The sequence below is a fragment of the Mauremys reevesii genome, linkage group 18 (assembly GCF_016161935.1).
Source record: "Mauremys reevesii isolate NIE-2019 linkage group 18, ASM1616193v1, whole genome shotgun sequence".
In the NCBI taxonomy this organism is placed as follows: Eukaryota; Metazoa; Chordata; order Testudines; family Geoemydidae; genus Mauremys; species Mauremys reevesii.
Genome location: NC_052640.1, coordinates 7651576 through 7672557, shown reverse-complemented (window position 1 = coordinate 7672557; position 20982 = coordinate 7651576). Strand labels below are relative to the sequence as shown.

At 45.4% G+C, this 20982-nt stretch overlaps 1 protein-coding gene across 1 annotated transcript; it reads right to left on the bottom strand.

Annotated features, from left to right (window-relative positions):
• Window positions 1-1970: 1970 nt before the first annotated feature.
• On the bottom strand, window positions 1971-13207 carry OGFOD2 (2-oxoglutarate and iron dependent oxygenase domain containing 2). The gene is made up of 7 exons (XM_039505384.1): window positions 13043-13207; window positions 11106-11162; window positions 9316-9426; window positions 7995-8094; window positions 6791-6915; window positions 4883-5140; window positions 1971-3941 (listed from the first exon to the last, which is right to left on the bottom strand). The coding sequence occupies exons 1-7, from the start codon at window positions 13178-13180 to the stop codon at window positions 3666-3668; spliced, it is 1065 nt and encodes a 354-aa protein (XP_039361318.1). The 5' UTR covers window positions 13181-13207; the 3' UTR covers window positions 1971-3665.
• Window positions 13208-20982: the final 7775 nt, after the last annotated feature.

Here is a 20982-nt window from a genome sequence, read left to right as displayed (position 1 = left end):
CTGTGCTTTGTGGTGACGAGACCAGGTGGGTGAGGGAATATCTTTTATTGGCCCTACTTCTGTTGGTCAGAGAGAGAAGCTTTCCGGCTACACAGAGCTCTTCTTTGGGTCATGCGGCTCAGCTCGCGGGCTTCTCTTCCCCACCTTTGGCTACACATGTCCGGGAAAGACAAAATAACAAATCCGAAAGTAGGGGAGCTGACACAGCAGGACCCTATCGTCAAAATAAAGGCGGCTCAGGTGGTTGGGACACGTAGCCCATATGAAAGATCAGAAACATGCTAAGCCAGCACTGAATTGGGACCTGAGGTAGGAAAGAGAAAGCAAGGAAGATCAGGGAAGAACTGGCAGAAGTGACAGAGGCTATTGAATACTCTGGCATCACGGGGGAAAAGTACAGTAGAAACTCAAGAGTTATGAACACTGCGGGAATGGAGGTTGTTTGTAACTGATCAAAACGTTATGGTTGTTCTTTCAAAAGTTTACAACTGAATGTTCAATATCGCTTTGAAACTTTACTATGCAGAAGAAAAATGCTGCTTTCTTTTTTTTTAAGTAGTTTACATTTTAAAAACAGTGCTTTTTTGGTCTCTGCTGCTGCCTGATTGCATACATCCAGTTCCAAATGAGGTGTGTGGTTGACTGGTCAGTTCATAACTCTGAGGTTCCACTGTACCACAACTAGTGAGTGACCATAATCAATGGAGGAACAAGACTGCCTGATGTGTCAGTGGCACAGGAGGAACTAAGATACGGTAGTGCCTAAGGACTGAGAGTGGAGCCCTGTTGTGCTAGGCACTGTTCAGAGTAGTAGACAGACCCTGACCCTTTGAAGTCTCCCCATGGTTCTTGGTGAGTTATTTTTTCCCTCCTTATATCCCCCAAATTCTGTGTTCCATCCTGAGACAGAGTGAACTTGTAAGAAACCAGTGCAGCAATAATAATACAAAAAATGCTCCTATATTTTTCCTAGTACTCCAAACTATTTCCAATGTCTTCGTCTTCCTGGTGAATAATTCCAGCCTCAGCCTCGTGCAGCTTCTTTGGCAGCTCAACTGTTTTTGTTTTGGGCACAAAACCCTTCTGGGCTTTCCCAGACACTGGAAGTTCCACTGGTTATGGATGGTTGCAATTTGTGTTAGAATACTCTGCAGAAGCAGAAATTAATGACGCTGCCACTTTCCCTCCTCCACTTTCTGTAGGTGAATAGCAGTTTATGATGTCCATTTGCTTAATGGCTCTGATCTGTTAGAATTAGGGTGTATTTGTCATATAGACAATGCATATATTTGCCCTGCTCTGCATTCCTTTCCTCCTTAACTTTGAGGAGCAGAGTTTAATATGTCCGGGGTTTTATCTGATAACCAAGGCATTCCTATCCCCTGGGTTAGGCAAGTTTGCCTTCTTAGCCTGTTGCAGGCAAAAGCCTCACTGAAGAAGAGGTGTTGGAGCAAAAGCCAAAGAAAATCTTCCTTATCCTTTATCGCTGTCTTGAAGGGGTTGGTTTTCCCTGTGCAATTCAGGATGATCTCTGGAATGTAAGTGAAGTTCAGGTGGATTGTTGGTCAAGGTCAGTAAGACGAGCATCCACTGATGATGCCCAGGTAGAGATCCCTTGCTCTATTGTTACGGCAGTCCTTGACATACACAGCCTACTGCCTTTTCTCTTCGAGGGTCCTCCTGTAGTCTGCTTTCTGCTGTTCTCCCTCAAAGACATGACCAGCTAAAAGCTCAGCAGATATTTGATTTCTTTTCCTCCTCCAGAGAACATGCAAGTGGCTCACAAATATTAATACATTTAGCTTTGAATACATGTTAGATAAGAACATTATCCTAATTTTACACATGGGGAAACTGAGGCACAGAGTTACAGTACCCATGATGACTCAATTGAGTGAGTGCCAGAAACTCCCACGCTCCTGATTTAATGACTAGACTACAGAGGAGGGAGATTATTCTTGTATATCCCAGAGCCTTTTCTTTATTGTCAGTCATTTACAATCTGAATTCACGGTAATAGAATGCAGACAGCAGCAGCCATATTGACAGGCACATTTTTCTTTCATTAACTTAATTTTCTTGGTATAATTTAAATGCAAATATGAAACGAACATTTCCTGATGAAGAAATTAAGATTCCGTGATTGGTTTTGTTGTTATGGAAAACAGCAGAAGCAAAATCCTTTGGCGCTGATTCTCGGGTTTTGTGTACAAGTGTAATGGCCATTTCTTTCAAAATGCAATTTGAAGGAGTTTTTCAAATGCAAACTAATCAGCAGCATATGCTAATGAGATGTCAAGGCCAAAACACTCCAGGATCTACTGGGAATGCTTAAAATTAACATTCTTTATAAACTACAGTGGTGATATTCAGAGTCTGGCTTTCATCATATTGTTAATGACGCAAATGAGAAAGTTAATATCAAGTAATTACCAGAGCTAAAATGAATGACCTAAAGAAGCCCCCAATAAAATCGGTGGTATGGATAGCTAATAGACATCTAGTTTTCTCGGGAGTCACACGAGGCAACAAAATCAAAAGGATATTTTGGCTTCTTGAATATCAGTTTTCTAGATTTTTGGAGTCTGTGACTTGGAGCTTTGAATTAATGTCCTGGACTAACAGGCACAGAGACAGACAGTGTGTGTGACTATCTAATCTCACTCTCTCTAATGCACTCATCATAGTGGGATATTCGGGCCAAATTCAAGAATTCAAAAGATTGCATTGGTCATGTAAGGACTAGAATGTCCACTCTCCCCTCGGGGACAGTTTATTCTGTATGCCCACCTTGGAAGGATATTCTCATACCTAATGGAAGGTGATTACAAATGTTTAGACTACTTCTGCATGCTCTCTCCTTACACCAGAGAGACATGTTGTCATAAACTGAAAACAGCCCCCCAAATCTTTGGCTTTACAGCTGATTTCTGCTTGTTCATGTGGAATCCACAATATCTTTAAAAAGTGATTTTTAGCACTTTGAGTCTGGGGTTATAAAGGCAGTAAGTGACTCACTACACTCACTTGTAGAGTAATAGGTTTATGTTTGTCCTGTAAGATGCAGCCATTGGAAGCAACTTGATCACAAAGTTGCTTGTTTTAGCCACTAGGGGACAACACTGTCACATTCCATCCATTGGGAAGCAGCAGGCTCTTACCCTAGTGAAGTTTGATATTCCATCCGGAAGAGGGTAGTGGTAATTGTGAATGGACGCTGACTGACATGGTAGCATATTGTATAATTCTTTTTTTACACATCAACCAGTAACCGTGGCTGTCAGAGCAGCTGTCTTTGTATAAGATCTAAGCAGTCTTTCTGCCTGTTTTCTATGTGTGATTGTACTCAGATGACCTCTGCAGTTCACGGTATAGATCAATACCTTAAGCCTTTTTACATTTTCAGAATATGCTTATAAAAAATTCCCACAGTGCAGGCATTGTCTACCCCAGACACCAACTCCTCCAGTAGACCCCAGATGGCAGCTGCTGCTCAAAAAGCTGTTTTCCCTCCCTCAAGAGAAGTTTTTGAGTTGCCTTCTAAGAAGCTATTTGTTGACCTGACATGTTTCTGCCAAAGGGATACTGTGCTTGTTTCTGCTATCTTGGGGCTTGGAGCTCAGTTTTAGCCAGCTCAGACTGGAGAATTCACTCCTTACCATCTCCTATATTAAAGAGCATAAATCCACAGTCTTGGGCATGTCACCTTCAGGACGTCTTGTGAACCCATCTCCAAATCCCTCAGCATCCACTAATTCAGGTTTCTTGTTGCACATGGGGCAAAGCTGATTGCGGACAGCAGATGATCTCATCCATACAATGAGGTTCCAGCGCTCCCCGGAGGCGACAGGCAGGGCCCCGTGAATCTGCCCTCCGCGGTGTAGCAAGCCTTGGGATACCACATGTTCAATCTCCACATACTTTGGCACTGGGGTTGGGGCCTTGAAAATAGATAATAAAGCAGATGCTAGGTTACATGAACTGTCTCTTGCTGCTGACTTTCTAAAGCGTTGTTATAACTTGCTTTTAGTGCCTTTCACTGTTTTACTAACCAGTGATATCTAGGGATCACTTCACACACAACTGAAATGCAGCCACCTCTGGGATGAGACGTTACAGCTGTTAAACTGTTTGGACCGTTAAGGACAGACAGTAAACAGTTCCCAGCTCAAACTACATAGAGGCGCATAGAGAGGCAGACTGTAACAGTCCAACAGCAATTCAGCCAGCACATATTAACCCTCTCTTGCTAAAAGTACATTGGAAATTCTAATAAAATGACCAGGGCTTTAGTTTTCTCAAGTGAAAGACTGAAATTGCTTGAGTCTTTAAAGCATTTTCTCCACTCCTCCAAAGTGAGCCCTCCTGATCATTATTTTAGTTGTGAGGAGGTAGAGCATTTTACTCCCTCCTCTGATATAATAGTTATCTGTGTGGTCTATTTGAATCGACTCCCATTAACTTCAATATTTATGATTAATTCACAGCCGTAAAGATTTCACTATAACCTCCTCTTACATAGCAAACTGGTGAACAAGATAGTCCTGATTCGGTCAGAAGCAGACAATTAATTTTAGTCAGTCAACTTTTTACATGATCTTCTTTTTCAAAGTACAGCTCCCTACAAGCACCAATCCTCCTCCACGGCTTATTCTAGTTAGGTTCATAACATCAAATAAACCAATCAATGAAAATGGCCAGGTTTGATCTGTGAGAGCTAACCCTATATTTTAAGCCTAAGGCTACTTGATGGTGTCACTTTAACTCAGTTACTCAAAAAGTGCCTGAAACGAAGTTAATGGCCTGATCCTACACCTCCGAAGTCAATGGGAATTTTGTGGGGAGCAGGATCAGGCCTAAGTTAGAGAGAGATTCTCAGTACCTGTCTGAGGTCTCCAAAATATAAGTTGCCCTCAGTAAATTCTTTTCCTAGGGATACATTTAATGTGACTTCTGCATTGTCATAGTGAGAGCTCAAATCCAGATCTTCATGTAGCGAGTACTTGACGATAAATGCTTTGTGGCTGTCCAAGAAGCCTCCCCCACAGTCAGGGTAAAGCAGGCATGTTATGGGCTGCAGGTATTTTTCACGCAGAGGTGTAATGAAAGCTTCATACAATCCAAGCTCATTTAACAGAACCTGCACCAAAGAGAGAGTACATGGAACACACTGATCAGCAAATAGCAACATGCTCACTTCTGCTATATCATTAGATACGCTACTGAGCCTCCTGGTAGTCATCTTCCCTTCCAACCTTGCTGCTTATGTGGATAAAGATCTAGCGAGCAAAGACACCGGCTATAACAGGGACAATGAGTTCAGAATGAAGAGTGATGTCATGCAGAATGCCAGTAGGATCAAAACCAGCATGGGTGGTGCCATATACAAAGCCACTTTTTACTGGTATGTTGTGCTATTCCTGCTGGTTTTATAGAACAGTCCTGTCTTGTGTGGCTAAAGGAGAACTCCAGTCTCAGGCTGTCAATCCAACCCCTCTCACCAGCACTAAATTAATAAATAAAATGCTAAGTTCTTGAAGTATCAAGTCCCAGTTCTACAGCCAAAGCAAGAACTGAGAGGCCATACTTGGAATGGCATGGTCAGTGTAGAGTCACTCTGTTTGGAGGCGACTTTCTAAAGGAGGGCATCCGTGGACCCCAGAGCAGCGGCAGTAGACTCCAGAAACTTGCTGCAGCTGTGCAGAAAGGCAAGAGAAACTGGGACTTGTAGTTCTTGGAGAGGAAGAGGCTAAGAGCAGAAGGCCTCATGGATGGCTGAGGGAAATGAATTCCATTGTGGAGGAGCTAGAGATCAGGACTATTGACGTTTGTGTGCAGAGCCGCAAACTCTGCCTGAACTGTGTATTTCCTTAGTTTCTTTTACAACCTTTCCTTGTCCATTTGGACACTGCAGTTTATAGTTCATATTGAAGAGATTTATTCTCTTTTCAGAGAGTACAGTTACAATGCACAGGTCACTACAATAACGACACTGGCTTATGTCCTCTCTAATAAAGCAGGACCTACAGTCTGAACAATAAACCTACTAACCCACTCTTTGCATGGCTATGTCCCAATTTATACAGTAGGAGTCTCTTAAGTGGGACACTCGGGTAGATGGCTAATCTCTCACATCAAATGAAGACACTTATTAAAAACAGACCTGAACCGAATACAGTATTACATTAAATATTATGCATGGTATTTCATCTTTATTTTTTTAAAACTTTATTTGGCAGCTTCTGTACTCAGAGCAGAATTACATCTACCATATCAACACCTAGTTAAACATCAGTTAATCCCTGGGCACGATCCAAGTGTTATATTAACTTGTATTAATGCTGCCCCCATTAAGTAGCAATCATTGCTGTTCACTATCACTAGGATAATTAGATCCCTGGAATATGTCTCAGTAAAGCAGCCTTCTCAGTTAACTAGTGTACATTGTGCTACTTTTCTGAGTGTTTGTTTAAAAGCGGGGTGCTAACATTTTACCATCAAACTTTTTCAGTAATTGTTTTATTTTTAACATCTCCTTCTGGCAACCTCCTCCCCCCGACACGTGTACTAAGTTAGAAATGTAAGTAAAATTAACTCCCTCACCTCTGTGCCTTTTAATTTATGTGTCTCTCTGCATTTGGCGTTGCACATAAGTGTGTGTAATGGATTTCCCCAGATCTTGGAGGGGAATGGACCTTGATACATGCAAATAGGTTGGTCTGATACATGTCACTCACCCTAAAGGCTGTAATAGCACATGAGAGGTTAACTCTACAAAGCTGAGTCTTACCCCATAGTTATTCATAGTGTTTGGCCGGCCTTTGGGCATCTCAGATTGCTCAAAGTTCTCCATCTCTTCAATGAAGACTCGGCAGAATTCCTCAGTGAACACTGGAAGTCGATATATCCTCTTATCTGACCAAGAAAAAGAAGGTGTCTCTTATTAGGTAAAATAGCAATAGGGACTATCCTTAACAATAACTTTATTTGCCAGAAAACAGTACTCAACGGCAGTACAATAGAGAAGACAGCCTCCATATGCCTCATGGCATGTTTTGTTTGTTAAATAGTTATTACTACAAGGCTGGACTCTAGGGCATGTTACTTATTGGTCACTGGAAACTGAAAGCCTCCCAGACTTCTCAGGCCAATAGCTAAAAGCATTTGAATGATGAGGTGACCAGGTGGTGATGGAGAATTACTGAGGCATGGCATTTTGTGGGAGGTGAGACATCATCCCTCTAAGGACTCTCCATGCCAATCCATTAGCCCTTTCTGTTAGGAATACAATACAATTACATTACACTTCCAGCATAGAGACTTAAAGAGACGCATAAAAAGTGGATGAGAATTACAAATGGGGGGAACTGGGATACCAACAGCTTGAAAAAGTTGCTTGTACCTGAAAATTATTCCTCTTATGTAACACCCACAATGGGTGTCAATGCAAAATCTCTCTATTTTCCATTTTACTTTTTACACTTTCATTGCTTCCCCTATATATTCTCTCAGCTTCTCCTGCATGAAAAGGCCCCATGAACATCAACAAGCAAGCAGAAAAACCCAGAACTTAAAAAAAAATATTCAAGATATAATTTAAAGGGGGAATCTACTAAATGGTAACGTTGGAAAATAGTCCATTTCAAATAATCCAAGTGTACGGTGTCCCTTGAACAGACTTGCCGAAGGTCAAACACGGAGTCAGTGGCATGGCCAAAATAGATCCCAGGATTCCAGGGGTGAAATCCTGGCCACTGGGAGTTGTGCCATTGACTTTAAACGGACCAAGATTTCCCCCATCTCTAACAACTAGACTATGCTGCCTCTCTCAAGAACTTTGAGCATGCAGAAGAAAACACTCTAATGGTCTCCAGTCATTTTTCAAAATTACAATATTAAAGAACTGGTTTAGAATAAACAATTCACCATTGAAACGACTTGTGTGTATCAGAGTGTGGCTCTACCTACATTGCTGATAGGTCCTTTTACTTTACCTGATATAGAATCAATGCGGCGCAAGAGACCTTGGAGATCAGCATCTTGTGACGTGCAGTACTTAACTGTCTCTAAAAACTCAGGAGCCAGAAATGAATCCTTGTGTTAGATGGGGAGAAAGACAAAGAAAAAATAAATAAAATGAACACACAATGACTTCATCTCTAACCTTCAAACAGCCACACCACAGGCAGCAGTTGAAATGTAAGTGGAATCTAGGGGCCACACCTAGCTTGCATATAAACATCTATAAAATACTGAAATCATGAAGGAATGCACAAAGCTGTAATCTGCACTTGTACTTTTCTTGGTAGATTGATGTAAATTACTTATTGCTGGAGTTCAGCTGTAAATATAAGCTATAGCTGGTCAGATTTATCTTTGCACTGGTCACACTACGGGCACACACAACCTAGCTGACAGCAGTTCTCAAACTGTGGGTCGGGACCCCAAAGTGGGTCGCAACCCTGTTTTAATGGGGTCGCGAGGGCTGGTTTAGACTTGCTGGGGCCCGGAGCCAACGCCGGAGCCCCACTGCCCACAGCCGAAGCCCAAGTTGCTTCAGCTGTGGGTGGCAGGGCTCAGGTTACAAGCCCCCTGCCTGGGGCTGCAGCCCTTGGGTTTCGGCCCCCCATCCTTCCAGGGCGGTGGGGCTCAGACTTTGCCCTCCCCCAGCCCGGGGCAGTGGGGCTTAGGGGGGCTCAGGCTTCAGTCCCCCTCCTGGGATCGTGTAGTAATTTTTGTTGTCAGAATGGGGTCACAGTGCAATGAAGTTTGAGAACCCCTGGCAGATCAGTGTGCAAACAGTCATGCCCGATCGATTTTTTTTTTTTTTAACCACCTTGCTTTGGGCCAGGATCTCAACCCCATACAGTAATCGCGTTGTGCTATGAATATTACCCAGTGAAGAGCGTGATGCAGAGTGTAGGACTTGTTATTAGATTGATCTTTCTGTTGGCTGCTCCTTAAACTCTGTACCTGCCCAATAGTCTTCGTGATACAACTTTATCCCTAATATTACCAGCAGCCGTCTGAGCTGGTTCTGAGTCTATTCTCATCTACGGGAACGTAACCATTGACTTTAGTTAAGTTACCCCAGAATAAATCGAGAGTAAGAATCACATCCAGAGGGTGTTCTGTCTTCTTCAATAGAGATTTATGAAGATGTCCAAGTTGTGGAAGTCAGTTCACTTTTAAATGAACACAGTCCTGAGACTAGACAGGATTCTGAAGGGCACAAAAGAGGCTTTCCTACTTCAAACTAGATTTCCATGTGGTTACTACAGCATTATTACAGACTCAAAACAGCATGTGTTTTACCTGTAGAACATATACTTCTGGATGCTTTGGTTTGTAACATTGTGAAATTATGGCTTTTCTTGCCATGGACTGATGATCTAATTGCTTTCTTCTTTGCACTTCTTTCTGAATCTAGGAATAAGTGAAATGATCTTGTTAAGAGATCAAATGCTGGCAGTAATAAAAACAAAGTTTCATTCACTGATTCAAAATAGTAATTTTTGCTGAGTGCATCATCTGCTCATGTGCACCTTCGGGAGTCCTGAATATATTTCTATGCCTTCAATGGGTCATTAAAGGAGACGTCTAAGTCAGACTCTCATTAAGACAGAAGGATGGGTTTAAAAAACAAAACACCTAAAGGAATTCCACTGAAGTTAACTGAGGCTGCAAACTTTCATCACCTTGGAAAAGCAGGCTCCTTATTAGGTGCCTACATACGGTTTTAGTTGCCTAACTTTAGATAGGCCAGAATTTTCACACTTGAGTAAGTTCAGGCAAAATGAGGGACTTCAGTTGCAGAGAGATGGTGCTCATTAGTGAAGGCTCATTACCAAGCGCTGTTGTGATGGACTACTCTGTCAGTTAAGGAGGAAGCAACCCATAGTAATAGTAAACTCAAGCAGATCTTCCAATTTCATAAACCTCCCGGGAGGCTAATTTTGAGATACCCTTGTGAAAGTAGGAAGCAGAAGAATTATCTGGAGGATGCAGACACCATGTCTGGTCTCCTCCATTCTCCTGGGCCTAAAAAGCCAGGCACTTACCAGAGAGAGGAGTAACTTCCTTTCAAAGTTCTCCCTTTATTTGGGCCTATTTGGTAACCAGAGATGGACTCCTCCCTTGAAAGTGTCCTGTAGAGAGCTCCTGCTTTTAACAATATCTTCTATATGTTTCATACCCCATGTATTTCAGAGTAATTTCAGGGTAAATGCATTTTTAATCCTGTTTTTTCTTGACACAGATTTTCTTTTCAGTCTTGACTTGAACTGGACATAGATGCTGGGTGACTCTTGGTTTCCTTATGGGCAAAGAAGGCTGTGGGGGCGATACTGATTTTAAGTTGCTTAGGAATCCTTTCCGATGAAATGGTGCAATAAATAGTCATCTGTTTGGCTGCATTTCAGTGGCATGCGAGTGATCCCTGTACACAGTGTGTACAGTGTTGCAGGATCCTTTGGGATGAAATGGTACAATCTAAATGCACTACACTAACTTTGGAAACGTGTATTTTACATAAAAGGAGAATGGGGGGAAATTAGAAAAGAGATGGGACAGACTAATTAAACCAACAGGAAGGAGAGCAAGGAACCCATTGCCATGGAATAAATGTCAGTGTTAACTTCAGGACTTTGTCAGCAAATTAGCTCATCAGAATATCTAACCTGGTCCTCAGGCGCCAGTAGAGAGTTTAATTTCTATGTCAATCTAGCACATCATTTATGTCTGAGTGTGAGAGAGTGTTGGGGGACAGGAGAGAAACCAGGACCTAGTGTTTCAATCCTGTATGTAACCTTGCCTCCCTCTGGCTTTCAGCAAATCGCTTGACCTCTCTTCTTCACTCTTCATACAAACTACATCCCCAAATGCTTTAGCGTTAACCCTGTATATGAAAGTTCCTGTAAATCAAGATGATTCGTTCTGAAGAAAGCCTTCTAGATTAGATCTCTACTCCCACTTAACCAAGCAGACTCCACAACTTTTGTTTGGAAACTGTAATTAATTGAGATAAGCAATACATATGAAAACAGGTGGACCACGTGGAGCTGTCTGGAGCCTTACAAATGACTTATTGGTAAAATTGTGTATACCTCTTCCAGAACTGCGTTAAAGTCTTCATCACTCCTGCAGCCATGATCACCTAACACCTGTAATATAGAGAGATTAAGTGTTGATAAGTATCATGGATTTTTATGGTGCTCATCAACCTGACATGGGCAGTTGTCGTCAACTGTCGCAATTTTATCATAAGTCTCCTGATATTTGATCTTTCTTGAAGTCCCAACTCCTGGAATTGTGTGAGAATCTTAGACTTAATTAAAAAAAATGTTTCTAGCTCTAATTATGTCATGTAAATCTATTTAGATTTAGCAACAGGTAGACCAATTGACACAGCAGTCTAGCTCCCTAAGAAACAGTCTGGGGCTCTGATGCTGCAGCCCAAAGTTTGCTTTAGGAGCAGAATTAAAACATAAAACAGACTATGAGCAAGGAGTTTGGGTTTTCTCCCCAGATCTTCTATTCTGGGCTGCTTTTTCCTTGATCCCTATATATACATTCCACAAACAGCCCTTTGGGGTGCAGGCCATACCCACTAATTCCTTTATCCCCAGTTCTTTTGCATAGTAGCCCTACCTGCTGCCAGAGGAATCGGGAGGTCTCCTGGATTCTCAGGCCAGATGATAACTAGCTCTCTACTCACCCAATCCATGCTTCCCTATCTACACAGCTAATTTTAGCAGGATAGCCCTTGCCCCACAGCAGGGAGAGGCTCTGGCACATCCTCTGCAGTGTTGTGCTATAAGGTTGTCAATCACCTGCCAGCTTTTTGACATAGCCAGATGGGCTACAATTTGAGTCCCACCTCATCTGTACTGGGACTTGCCAATCTGGGGGGAACTCCCAGACACTGGCAAGATTGGTCTTTTAACATGTTCCTAGAAGAAAGCTCATTAAAGGACACATTTTACTATGTTTGTGTTACAGTTTGAATTATGCAATTCTGCTTTTAACGGTACTATGGAGATGGGTAGACCTGAAAATTGACTAACATTACCCCAGTGGGCAGTATCCCAGTTGACGGTCTTGCTTTAGTTACTCTTTGGTCATTGTTTCCCCCTTCTAATATGATCCTAGCTTTATAGGAAGCCTTATATTGAACATGGCGTTCATAGATCACCTATAATATGTTATGGCAATACTTTGCGTAGGGCATAAGAGATGGCCGGCTCCCTAGGGGAAAGTACAATATTTCTCTAGTAAAGGTCCTGAACACTACAGCTTGCTCTAGCGCATAGCCCAAGTGCAGGTCTGTGTTTTCCAGTAACAGCATTTGCAACACAACTTTAATGGAAAAACACTTGTGGGTGTATTTTCTTTTAGCATATAACTGTTCTGAATATACATTTTAAAGGGAAGTGGTGTTGTCTAGGGAGCCATGAGTTAGGAGATCTGGTTTCTACTTCCAGCTCTGCCACAAATTTGTGGCCTTAGGGAAACTGAGGTCCATATTAAGGAGTTTAACAATCTATAAAATAGGGATAAGACTTTCCCAATTTTGCAGACTGGCTTAAAATGCTCTCTGGCAGTGCCATATTAATGGATGTTGCATTTCCACATATCCACTTATTGATGGAGACTGTTGTGTTAAATAGCTACCACCTCCTGCCTGCCCCAGAGGTGGATGCCTGTCAGAGGCAGGCAAGAGGCCCATGTACAGTTTGTGAAACATTTGGGAATCCTCTGGGATGAAATGGTGCAATAAGTGTTTATTCAAAACCTATTTTGCCTGCAGCTGTAGGGAAGATCCGGCTCCAAATGTAGCTGAATGGGGGAGGGGAGGGGTGACCACCCAATACAGCACCTGGGATCCAACAGTACAATGTAAACAGCAGCTATTAGTGCTTGCAGGGGGCACCCATCTGCTTTCCCCAGCCAGGGACCCCCCCCCCTGTGGTGCCTGAGGGGGGAGGGGAATCCCCCCGGGTCCCATATCCCCCCTCCCCTGTGGGTGCCGGGGGGCGGTTACCAGCCCATAGTCCCTGCGGAGCTGCGGCTCGTCCCGGTAGCTGACGTGCAGGCCGTAGCGCCGCAGGAACAGGTTGTCCGTGTGGAAGCAGGCGCAGGCAAAGAAGCCTCGGGCCGGGCACCCGGCCCCCGTGGACATGTTTCCACCCGGACTGTAGAGGGCGAGGGGCGGCGCCTCGGGCTGAGACAGACGCCAGGGAATGGCTGTAAGGGCAGCGGGTCCGGTAACCAAATGGCTCCGCCGGGAACCAACAGGCCTTGCTTCCGGTGGCCGCTGCTCACACAAGGGAGCGTCAACAAATAATTCGGGGAGAGGGAACGAAGAAAACCGAGGGGGCTTTTTGCCCGTTTCTCAATCTTCTGTCTCCACACCCCAATTTAGTGTCTCTTCCCCTCCTTTTCCCTCCTGTTCTGTTTTTCTTCTCTTCCTCCTCTCCTCCTCCACCCGCACTGGGCTCTCCTGAATCACCCCCAGGGTATATTGAGAGCCCTTGTGAAATAGTGGGATGGAAAGGGGCATTTGAGTTGTGGGTGTGTGACCCTGACCCCTGTGCAAGGATTAGAAAGCATTTGGGATCTGTCTTTGGGGATGACATAGCTCAGTCACCCTGTGCTGATGCTCTATTGATTATTATAATGACCAACTTTTGAACTAATTTGGAAGAAACTGAATAAACATCAGTGTTTCACCTGTTCCCAGCACAGACATTCACCTTTGTGTATGTTTTATGATGTATTTAAATATGTGCCCATTCATGTCACTCATCACAGAATAGTGGTGGTGGGGGGTGCCCCATGCCTCAGTTTCCCATCTATAAATTTGAGAGAATGGTCCTGTTCTCCTTTGTAAAGCACTTTGCGACCTGCTGATTAAAACTCAATTCCATTTACGCTGTTTGAGTTAATTCACTTTGTATGATTGAATTTTAACTGTTTCAGTATAAGGAGCATTGCTATTAATATGTAATTTCTGTAATCATGACAGATATAATGATATTGGAAGGGGGTGAGTGGAGAACTGTCCACCCAGAGCTCTAGGCACATGCATATAATATACCTAACAAAACAAATGGAATTAGTTTTTAGAGCCCAGCCGACCGCCTCAATAGGCTGTGGATGCTAGAAGAGACCACATGGTCACACTTGCTTATGCACTTGAGTAGTGATGCTCTGTCCAGTCGAGGGCAATGGTGACAGATGCACAGTGTAGGAGGGCGTTAGTGTGTTATATATCCTCTAAGCCCCAAACTGAGAAACTACTGGAGAGCCTGAAAGCTGTAATTAATCCATTTGGTGTTTTCTTCAGGAATGGCAGGTCTGACTGAGGTGGAATGCGGCACCCAGACAGACGTCCGAGCTGTGGGAGGGATCCAGGCTGAGACCAGAGCTGAATCCTTAGAGAGGTACAAGCAGGTGTACAAATACCTGGCCAAAGGCAGATATCCCAGGCACCTCACTGCACTACAGAAGAGGAGTCTCCGCAGATACGCCACCAAGTTTGAAGTGGAAGGTAAGCTTGAGGCGGTGCCCTAACAGTAGGGCCTGATCCAAGGCCAATTTACGTCAGTGGGATTCTTTCCACTGATTTAAAGGGGAACTGGATCAGGCCTCTGGAGCTGGGTAACTTTTATCTCAACACCTGGTTTAATTTTGTTAGGGAAAATCCCTCCTCACTCTCTTACACTCATGCATCAAGTGTGGCTGATATCAAATCACTGGATGTCATTGGAGGAAATATCCCATCTTTCACATTGCTACCCGAACCTAGTTCTGTTCTCAGGCAGACTTTCTGAAGGCAGTTACGGCTGAGAACACCTTGCCCTTGAAACAAACCACGTTACCGGTTTTACAGCCTCCAGGGAACCCCACAGTGCTGTAAATCTTCGTGAAGTCTCCAAGCCCCTCAGTCCAAGGGAGAGGGTTTTCTGTGCTGCCTCCTGTCATTCCCCAGGGTCAGGCAGGGGGCTGGACTAGATTACCACTCCTGGTCCCCTCCAGCCCTATAACAGACTTGCACCCTCTGCAGGGGGTAGGGTGACCAGATGTCCCGATTTTATAGGGACAGTCCTGCTATTCGGAGCTTTGTCTTGTATAGGCGCCTATCCCCCCGCCCCCCCTCCTGATTTTTCACAGTTGCTACCTGGTCACCCTAGCTGGGGGGCTGGAACAATTTGCACAGCGGGGGCGCTGGGAGCCCTTGAACCACACAGTGACCCCTGTCTGTGATGGAAACCACTTCAAGCCAGCGGGTGTAGCAGCCCCCCGGCCCCAGAGCCGCTGTGCGGGGAGGACACGGAAGACACGCAAAGCGGCGGAGGGAGCCTCTCTGCGGCGTTCGTTGCCCGGCGACACTGATACACGGCCCCTTAGCTGGCCCCAGCCTGGGCTCCGCTGCTGGTGTCGCTGTGAAAAGAGCCCGGCCTGGCCTGAGCTCCGCGCCGATCCCCGGCCGCAGGGCGGCCTCCCGCACTGCTGGCCTCCGGCCCCCGCTGCCCCGAGCCGCCAGCCCCGGCGGGGGGCGCCACCGCAGCCTCCCCCATGCTGACCATGGACTCCGCCCTGCAAGTGGCCGAGGAGGAGGTGGTGGAGTCCTGCAGCCCCAGCAGCAAGTTCGAGGACATCTACCGCCTGCTGGCCGAGGGCTGCTTCCCGCCCAGCTTCTGCTCCATCAAGAGGAAAAACCTCAAGCGCTACGCTCAGAAATTCATCATCGAAGGTGACGCGAGGGAGGGGCACGGAAACCGCCCTACTGCCACCCCCAGGGCTCAGGAATCACGAGATTGGCATTAAAATAATGAGATCATGGAAAACTCATAGATTTGGGGTTCTTTTTATTTGCCTTCTGCTTTTTGAGTCTGGGTGCAAACCGGGGTCACACCTGGAAGCTTCCTCCACAGCCTCTGAGGGCTAGAAACTTACTTTTTCTCTTAAGAATGAAGGCTGAAATCATCACCTGTCCACCTGACTCCAGGAGCTGGGGCTTTAAGGAAAATGATAATTATCATGAGAGTTGGCAACACTGAACTGCCCCTGCAGATCGCTGCCTCTCTGCCCCAAACACTCCTGGCACATGCATGCTATGCACCCCCCTTGCTACCACGCCCACAGCTCTGCACCTGCACTCCCCGTGGAGGAGCAAGCTCCCACGTACACAGCCAGTGCTGACTAGTGTATGCTTTCAGTGGGAGGGAGGAGAGGTGTATGGGTCTATTCTGTTCTGTGGAGGTTATTATACGACGCTTATCACCAGAGCATCTGAGCACCTTTGCATAGTGCGTTTACTGCTCACTGTACCAGTAGTAGGTATAAGAACCTATATCGCATAGAGTTGGGGGTGTTGGTCACTTACATTCTAAGGAGAAGGTGAATTTCAATAGAGCAGCCCATCTGATATAACCTTCAATGAGATTCCTTTTCTATTAGTGTCTGGTGGAATTGGCTTCTGGCGACTCTGGAAGGAGGAAAACTCTGAGAGCAGTAAAATAAAATAATTTTGATGCACTGCAAGGGGTAAATTATAATTATAGCAAATCTCTGCTTAGAGTGAAGTTATCCTGGGTCAGAATGACTTCCCTAGCCTGGGGGGTTCTACTGCATTCTGTATTCAGAAAAGAGGTTCTTGGGTTTATTTTGTGTTGGTCCTAGTTTAATTCTGTCTCAGTGGGCACCTTGCACTGTCTTTTTGTTTAGGCATCCCATGGTCAATTCTCTGTTTGTTTTCTCACATGGAAGAATGGCCTCTCATTTGGGATCCAGTAGCTGGAAGTTCCGGGAGTGTGCATTTAAAAAAAATAAAATAAAAAGTCTATGAGCTGCCAGTGTGCAGTGAAGTGCCGGTTTTTAGCTGTCTGTTGCTAATCCTCTTTCGTGTTCCACTGCAGGTGGCTGCCTCTATTACGTGGGACCAAAGAAGGAGGAAAAGCGTGAAGTCGTTGTGGATCCCGAAAGGAGGCGGCAGGTCTTCCTGGAAAGCCACTTCACAGAAATCGGGAACCATCTGGGACAGAAGAAGACGGTGCACAGGATTCAGAGCCGGTACTATTGGCTGGGGATTGTGAAGGATGTAGTAGACTGGGTAAGTACTAGAGCTGCTGCCAGGATTTGAGCTATGTCAGAGTCATGCACACCGACAGAGACAGTTCAAGCAATGCTTCCAAAGGAGTCTCCTTCCCCCTGTACACCCGTCAGGGTGATGTGATCTCTCATGCACATTGCACCAGTGCTGCATGGCATCTAACTCCCTGCAGATAAAGCTCCGTGGGGATAGCCTGAGCCACCTGGGGAATGACAGAACTGGAAGGGACCTCAAGGGGTCATCTAGTCCAGTCCTCTGTACTCAAGGCAGGACTAATTATCTAGACCATTCCTGACAGGTGTTTGTCTAACCTGCTCTTAAAAATCTCCAATGATGGAGATTCCACAACCTCCCTAGGCAATTTATTCCAGTGCTTAACCACCCTGACAGTTAGGAAGTTTTTCCTAATGTCCAACCTAAACCTCCCTGGCTGCAGTTGAAGCCCATTGCTTCTTGTCCTATCCTCCGAGGTTAAGAAAAACAATGTTTCTTCCTCCTCCTTGTAACAACCTTTTATGTACTTGAAAACTCTTATCATGTCCCCTCTCAGTCTTCTCTTCTCCAGACTAAACAAACCCAGTTTTTTTCAATCTTCCCTCACAGGTCAAGTTTTCTAGACCTTTAATCATTTATGTTGCTCTTCTCTGGACTCTCTCCAATTTGTCCACATCTTCCCTGAAATGTGGTGCCCAGAACTGGACACAATACTCCAGTTGAGACCTAATCTGAATGTCTCCCTTGATTGGTGTGTCACTGGTTTCCCCTCCTGTTTAACAGGAAACCTTCACTTACAGCTCCCTTGAGTTCCTCCAGAAATGCACTACTTGTGGATATGTTCCCATCTGCGCCCTCCCCACCCTGATGCTCACACACCCAGCTGTTGCAGTAGAGCAGTTTGGGGCAAGCGGCTGGGAGAAGGTGTCACACACTGAATTGTGGCTTTCAGGGGGGAAGAGGGCAGCCAAACAGAAATCTCTATCAGGGCCCATTGTTTCTTTGGGGGGCAGAGGCAGGTGATTCTCTGGGCTCCTTCTTTCTTTTTGACGTTGGGTTCATTGGAGGTATCCTTGGCTGTGCCTGGCCTTGACTATCCTGGATTCCTGCCAGAGCCTCCTGCCTTCTCCGGGAGGGACTGGAGCTTCCACCCCCCTCTATATCTTGGATGGCTGGTTTTCTACCTCCACTATCTCACCACCATTACTCACAGGTGGCTTAATCCCTGCAGTGTCACTCTGTAACCAGCCACTAGGGGAAGCTGAAGCATGATTTGAAGAAAGATTTATGCCTTCTCACAATCCAAACAACTCCAGCTCCTCCAAAGCAGATGATTATCAACAAAGATGGGCCCAGATTGGGACACTTGCAAACTCTTGGAAAGTTCTGATCTGGACCAGATGTTGCACCTTGGGCTTGTCCATCTTCATTTGAGGGTGTTCACCTCACCCCAGGACTCCCTGACAGTAATTCCCAGCTGAGTCAGAGGCAGTTAAACCTGTTGGTATGTGGTCTTGCCTGGTTGCTGTGGGGAGATTCTAGGGTGCGGCCGCTCCAGGGAAAAAGGGTTCTTGGACTCAGCTGTAGTATGCAAATCCCAAGAGGTTTAGATTCATAGGTTCCAAAGCCAGCAGGGACCATTGTGATCATCCAGTCTGACCTCCTGTATAATGCAGGCCATTGACCTTCCCCAAAATAACTCCTAGAACAGACCTGTTAGAAAAACATCCAGGCTTGATTTAAAAATTGCCAGAGACGGAGAATCTACCACAACCCTTGGTAAGTTTTCCAGTGGCTAATCACCCTCACTGTTAAAAATTGACACCTTATTTCCAGTCTGAATTTATCTAACTTTAACTTGCAGCCATTGGATCATGTTAGACCTGTCTCGGTTAGACTGAAGAGCCCATTCTTAAATATTTGTTCTCTATGTAGGTACTTATACAATGTAATCAAATGACCCCTTAGCCTTCTCTTTAAGCTAAATCGATTGAGCTCTTTCAGTCTGTCACTGTTTCCTAATCCTTTAATCATTCTCATGGTTCTTCTCTGAACCCTCTCAAACTTTATCAACTTAACTTCTTAAATTGTGGGTGTAACGGGGTTCACTACTGTGGTGCCTCCGTGTGGCCGCATCTGGGGAAGCTCTCGCGATCAGTCTGATGCCCATCCTTCAGTCTCTCTGGACTCAGGTGCTCTCTCTTTGTGTCTCAAGTTGCTCCCTCTTTGTGGCTTGGCCCTCCGTCCAGGTCTCTGTAGGATTCCTCTTCCAAGGTATCAAAGTCTCAGGCAGTCTTCCCTTCCTCTGCCAAGACTGTGCCACTTCCCCAGTAGGGGGACCTGGGCCCACCCACTACTCCAGGTTCTAGCCCAGGGATTCTGTGTCCAGCAACTATAGTCTAAGTAATCACAGACCCTGTTTCCTTGGTCTGTTTCCTACCTTCCTGTCTCTGCCTTCTAGCCCATCCCAGGTTCCACTGGAGCCTCCTCTGCTCCCTGTGGCTACTTCACCCTTTCTCGGATTCTTGCCAGAGTCTGTATCTTGCTCGGGGATCGAGGTCGTGCTGATAGACCTATAATAACCCAGGTCATCCTGTTTATCCTTCTTAAAAATTGGCACAACATCAGCTTTCTTCCAATCTTCTGGAGCTTCCCCAGCGCTCCAAGGCTTATGAAAACAGTACATTAATGTTCAAACCAGCCAGCTCTTCTAAAGTTTTGGATGCAAGCTATCTGGCCCTGCTCATTTAAAAGTGTCTAATTGTAGAAGCTGCTGGTTAACATCCTCCAGGGATACTAGTAGAATGGGAAGAATTTTCTCCTCACCATATGATGAGACTGTATCATCTGTTCCCCCCCCCCCCAAATACAGGACAGAAATATGTAATGAACACTTCTTCCTTCTCTGCATTATTAGTGATAGTTCTACCACTTCTATCTAGTAATGACCCAATACCATTGTCAGGATTCTTTGTTCTTGATCCCTAGAAGTCCTCATGCCCAGTGAGGTTCACTATGCTGGATGTTTCCAAGCAGCATGCTTCAGCTTTGACTAGTTGGGTGCAAATCCAGGATCCTGGTCAGGGCCTGAGGATGCAGCTTAAGCCTAGGGGGGTGCTCTGATGGGGTCAGGCGATCTCAGGATGGGGGCATCCCCCTGATCTTGGAGCAGCGACAACCGTAGCCTCAGGGCTATTGTAGCCTCTCTGGGAGATATGCCCACTCTCCATGGGGGGGCACAGGTGGCTGCCAAAGGCATGACCTTCCCATAAACTCTGGCCTGCACACCAACCCAGCTTGAGTCCCTGCAGAGCAGCACGTCTTGACAACCTGTGGGTGCTCCCTTCATCCTGGTCCCCACTATGCAGCGGAATCCCAGTTCGTTCTGGTATTTCTCAAGCCTCCTGCAGGGAATGGGGAAAATCTGCCCCTTACTGTAAAGCCAGAAGAGGGAGATCATTGAAGGGGGGTCGTTATGTGCCACAGCAATTCAAGCTGTGCTTATTTATTTATTTTACTGTAGTTTCTCGACTCTAGGGAACATCTTGTGTAAAGAGAGGGGCTCAGAATCCTGGGGCCGTTCCATCCATGACTAATGGCTTCACAGTAGTTCAGGTCTGGACCTAGCAGAGTTTGGCAGCCTCTCTGGAAAGTCATTGGGCCGGGCTGTTTGCTTTGCAGATCAAAACGTGTGAAACCTGCCAGAACGCAGAACACAATAAGAACATGGCGCGGAAGGTGAGGCCTGTCAAAGTGGAGTCGCCCTGGGAAGTGCTAGGACTGGACATTCATGGTGAGTGTTTGGGATGAGGCCCCCCCGCCTTTCACCAATAAACAGGCTTTTCCTCTGTTGTTTGTAGGAAACCTGTGCA

Coding starts and splice junctions, on each gene's coding strand:
- OGFOD2 (XM_039505384.1), bottom strand. CDS start 13,180: ATGTCCACGGGGGCCGGGTGCCCGGCCCGAGGCTTCTTTGCCTGCGCC. Junction 8,095..9,315: donor CAGAAGTATATGTTCTACAG/GTAAAACACATG, acceptor ATCTAACACAAG/GATTCATTTCTGGCTCCTGA. Junction 3,942..4,882: donor ATTTTGGAGACCTCAGACAG/GTACTGAGAATC, acceptor TCTATTTTCAAG/GCCCCAACCCCAGTGCCAAA.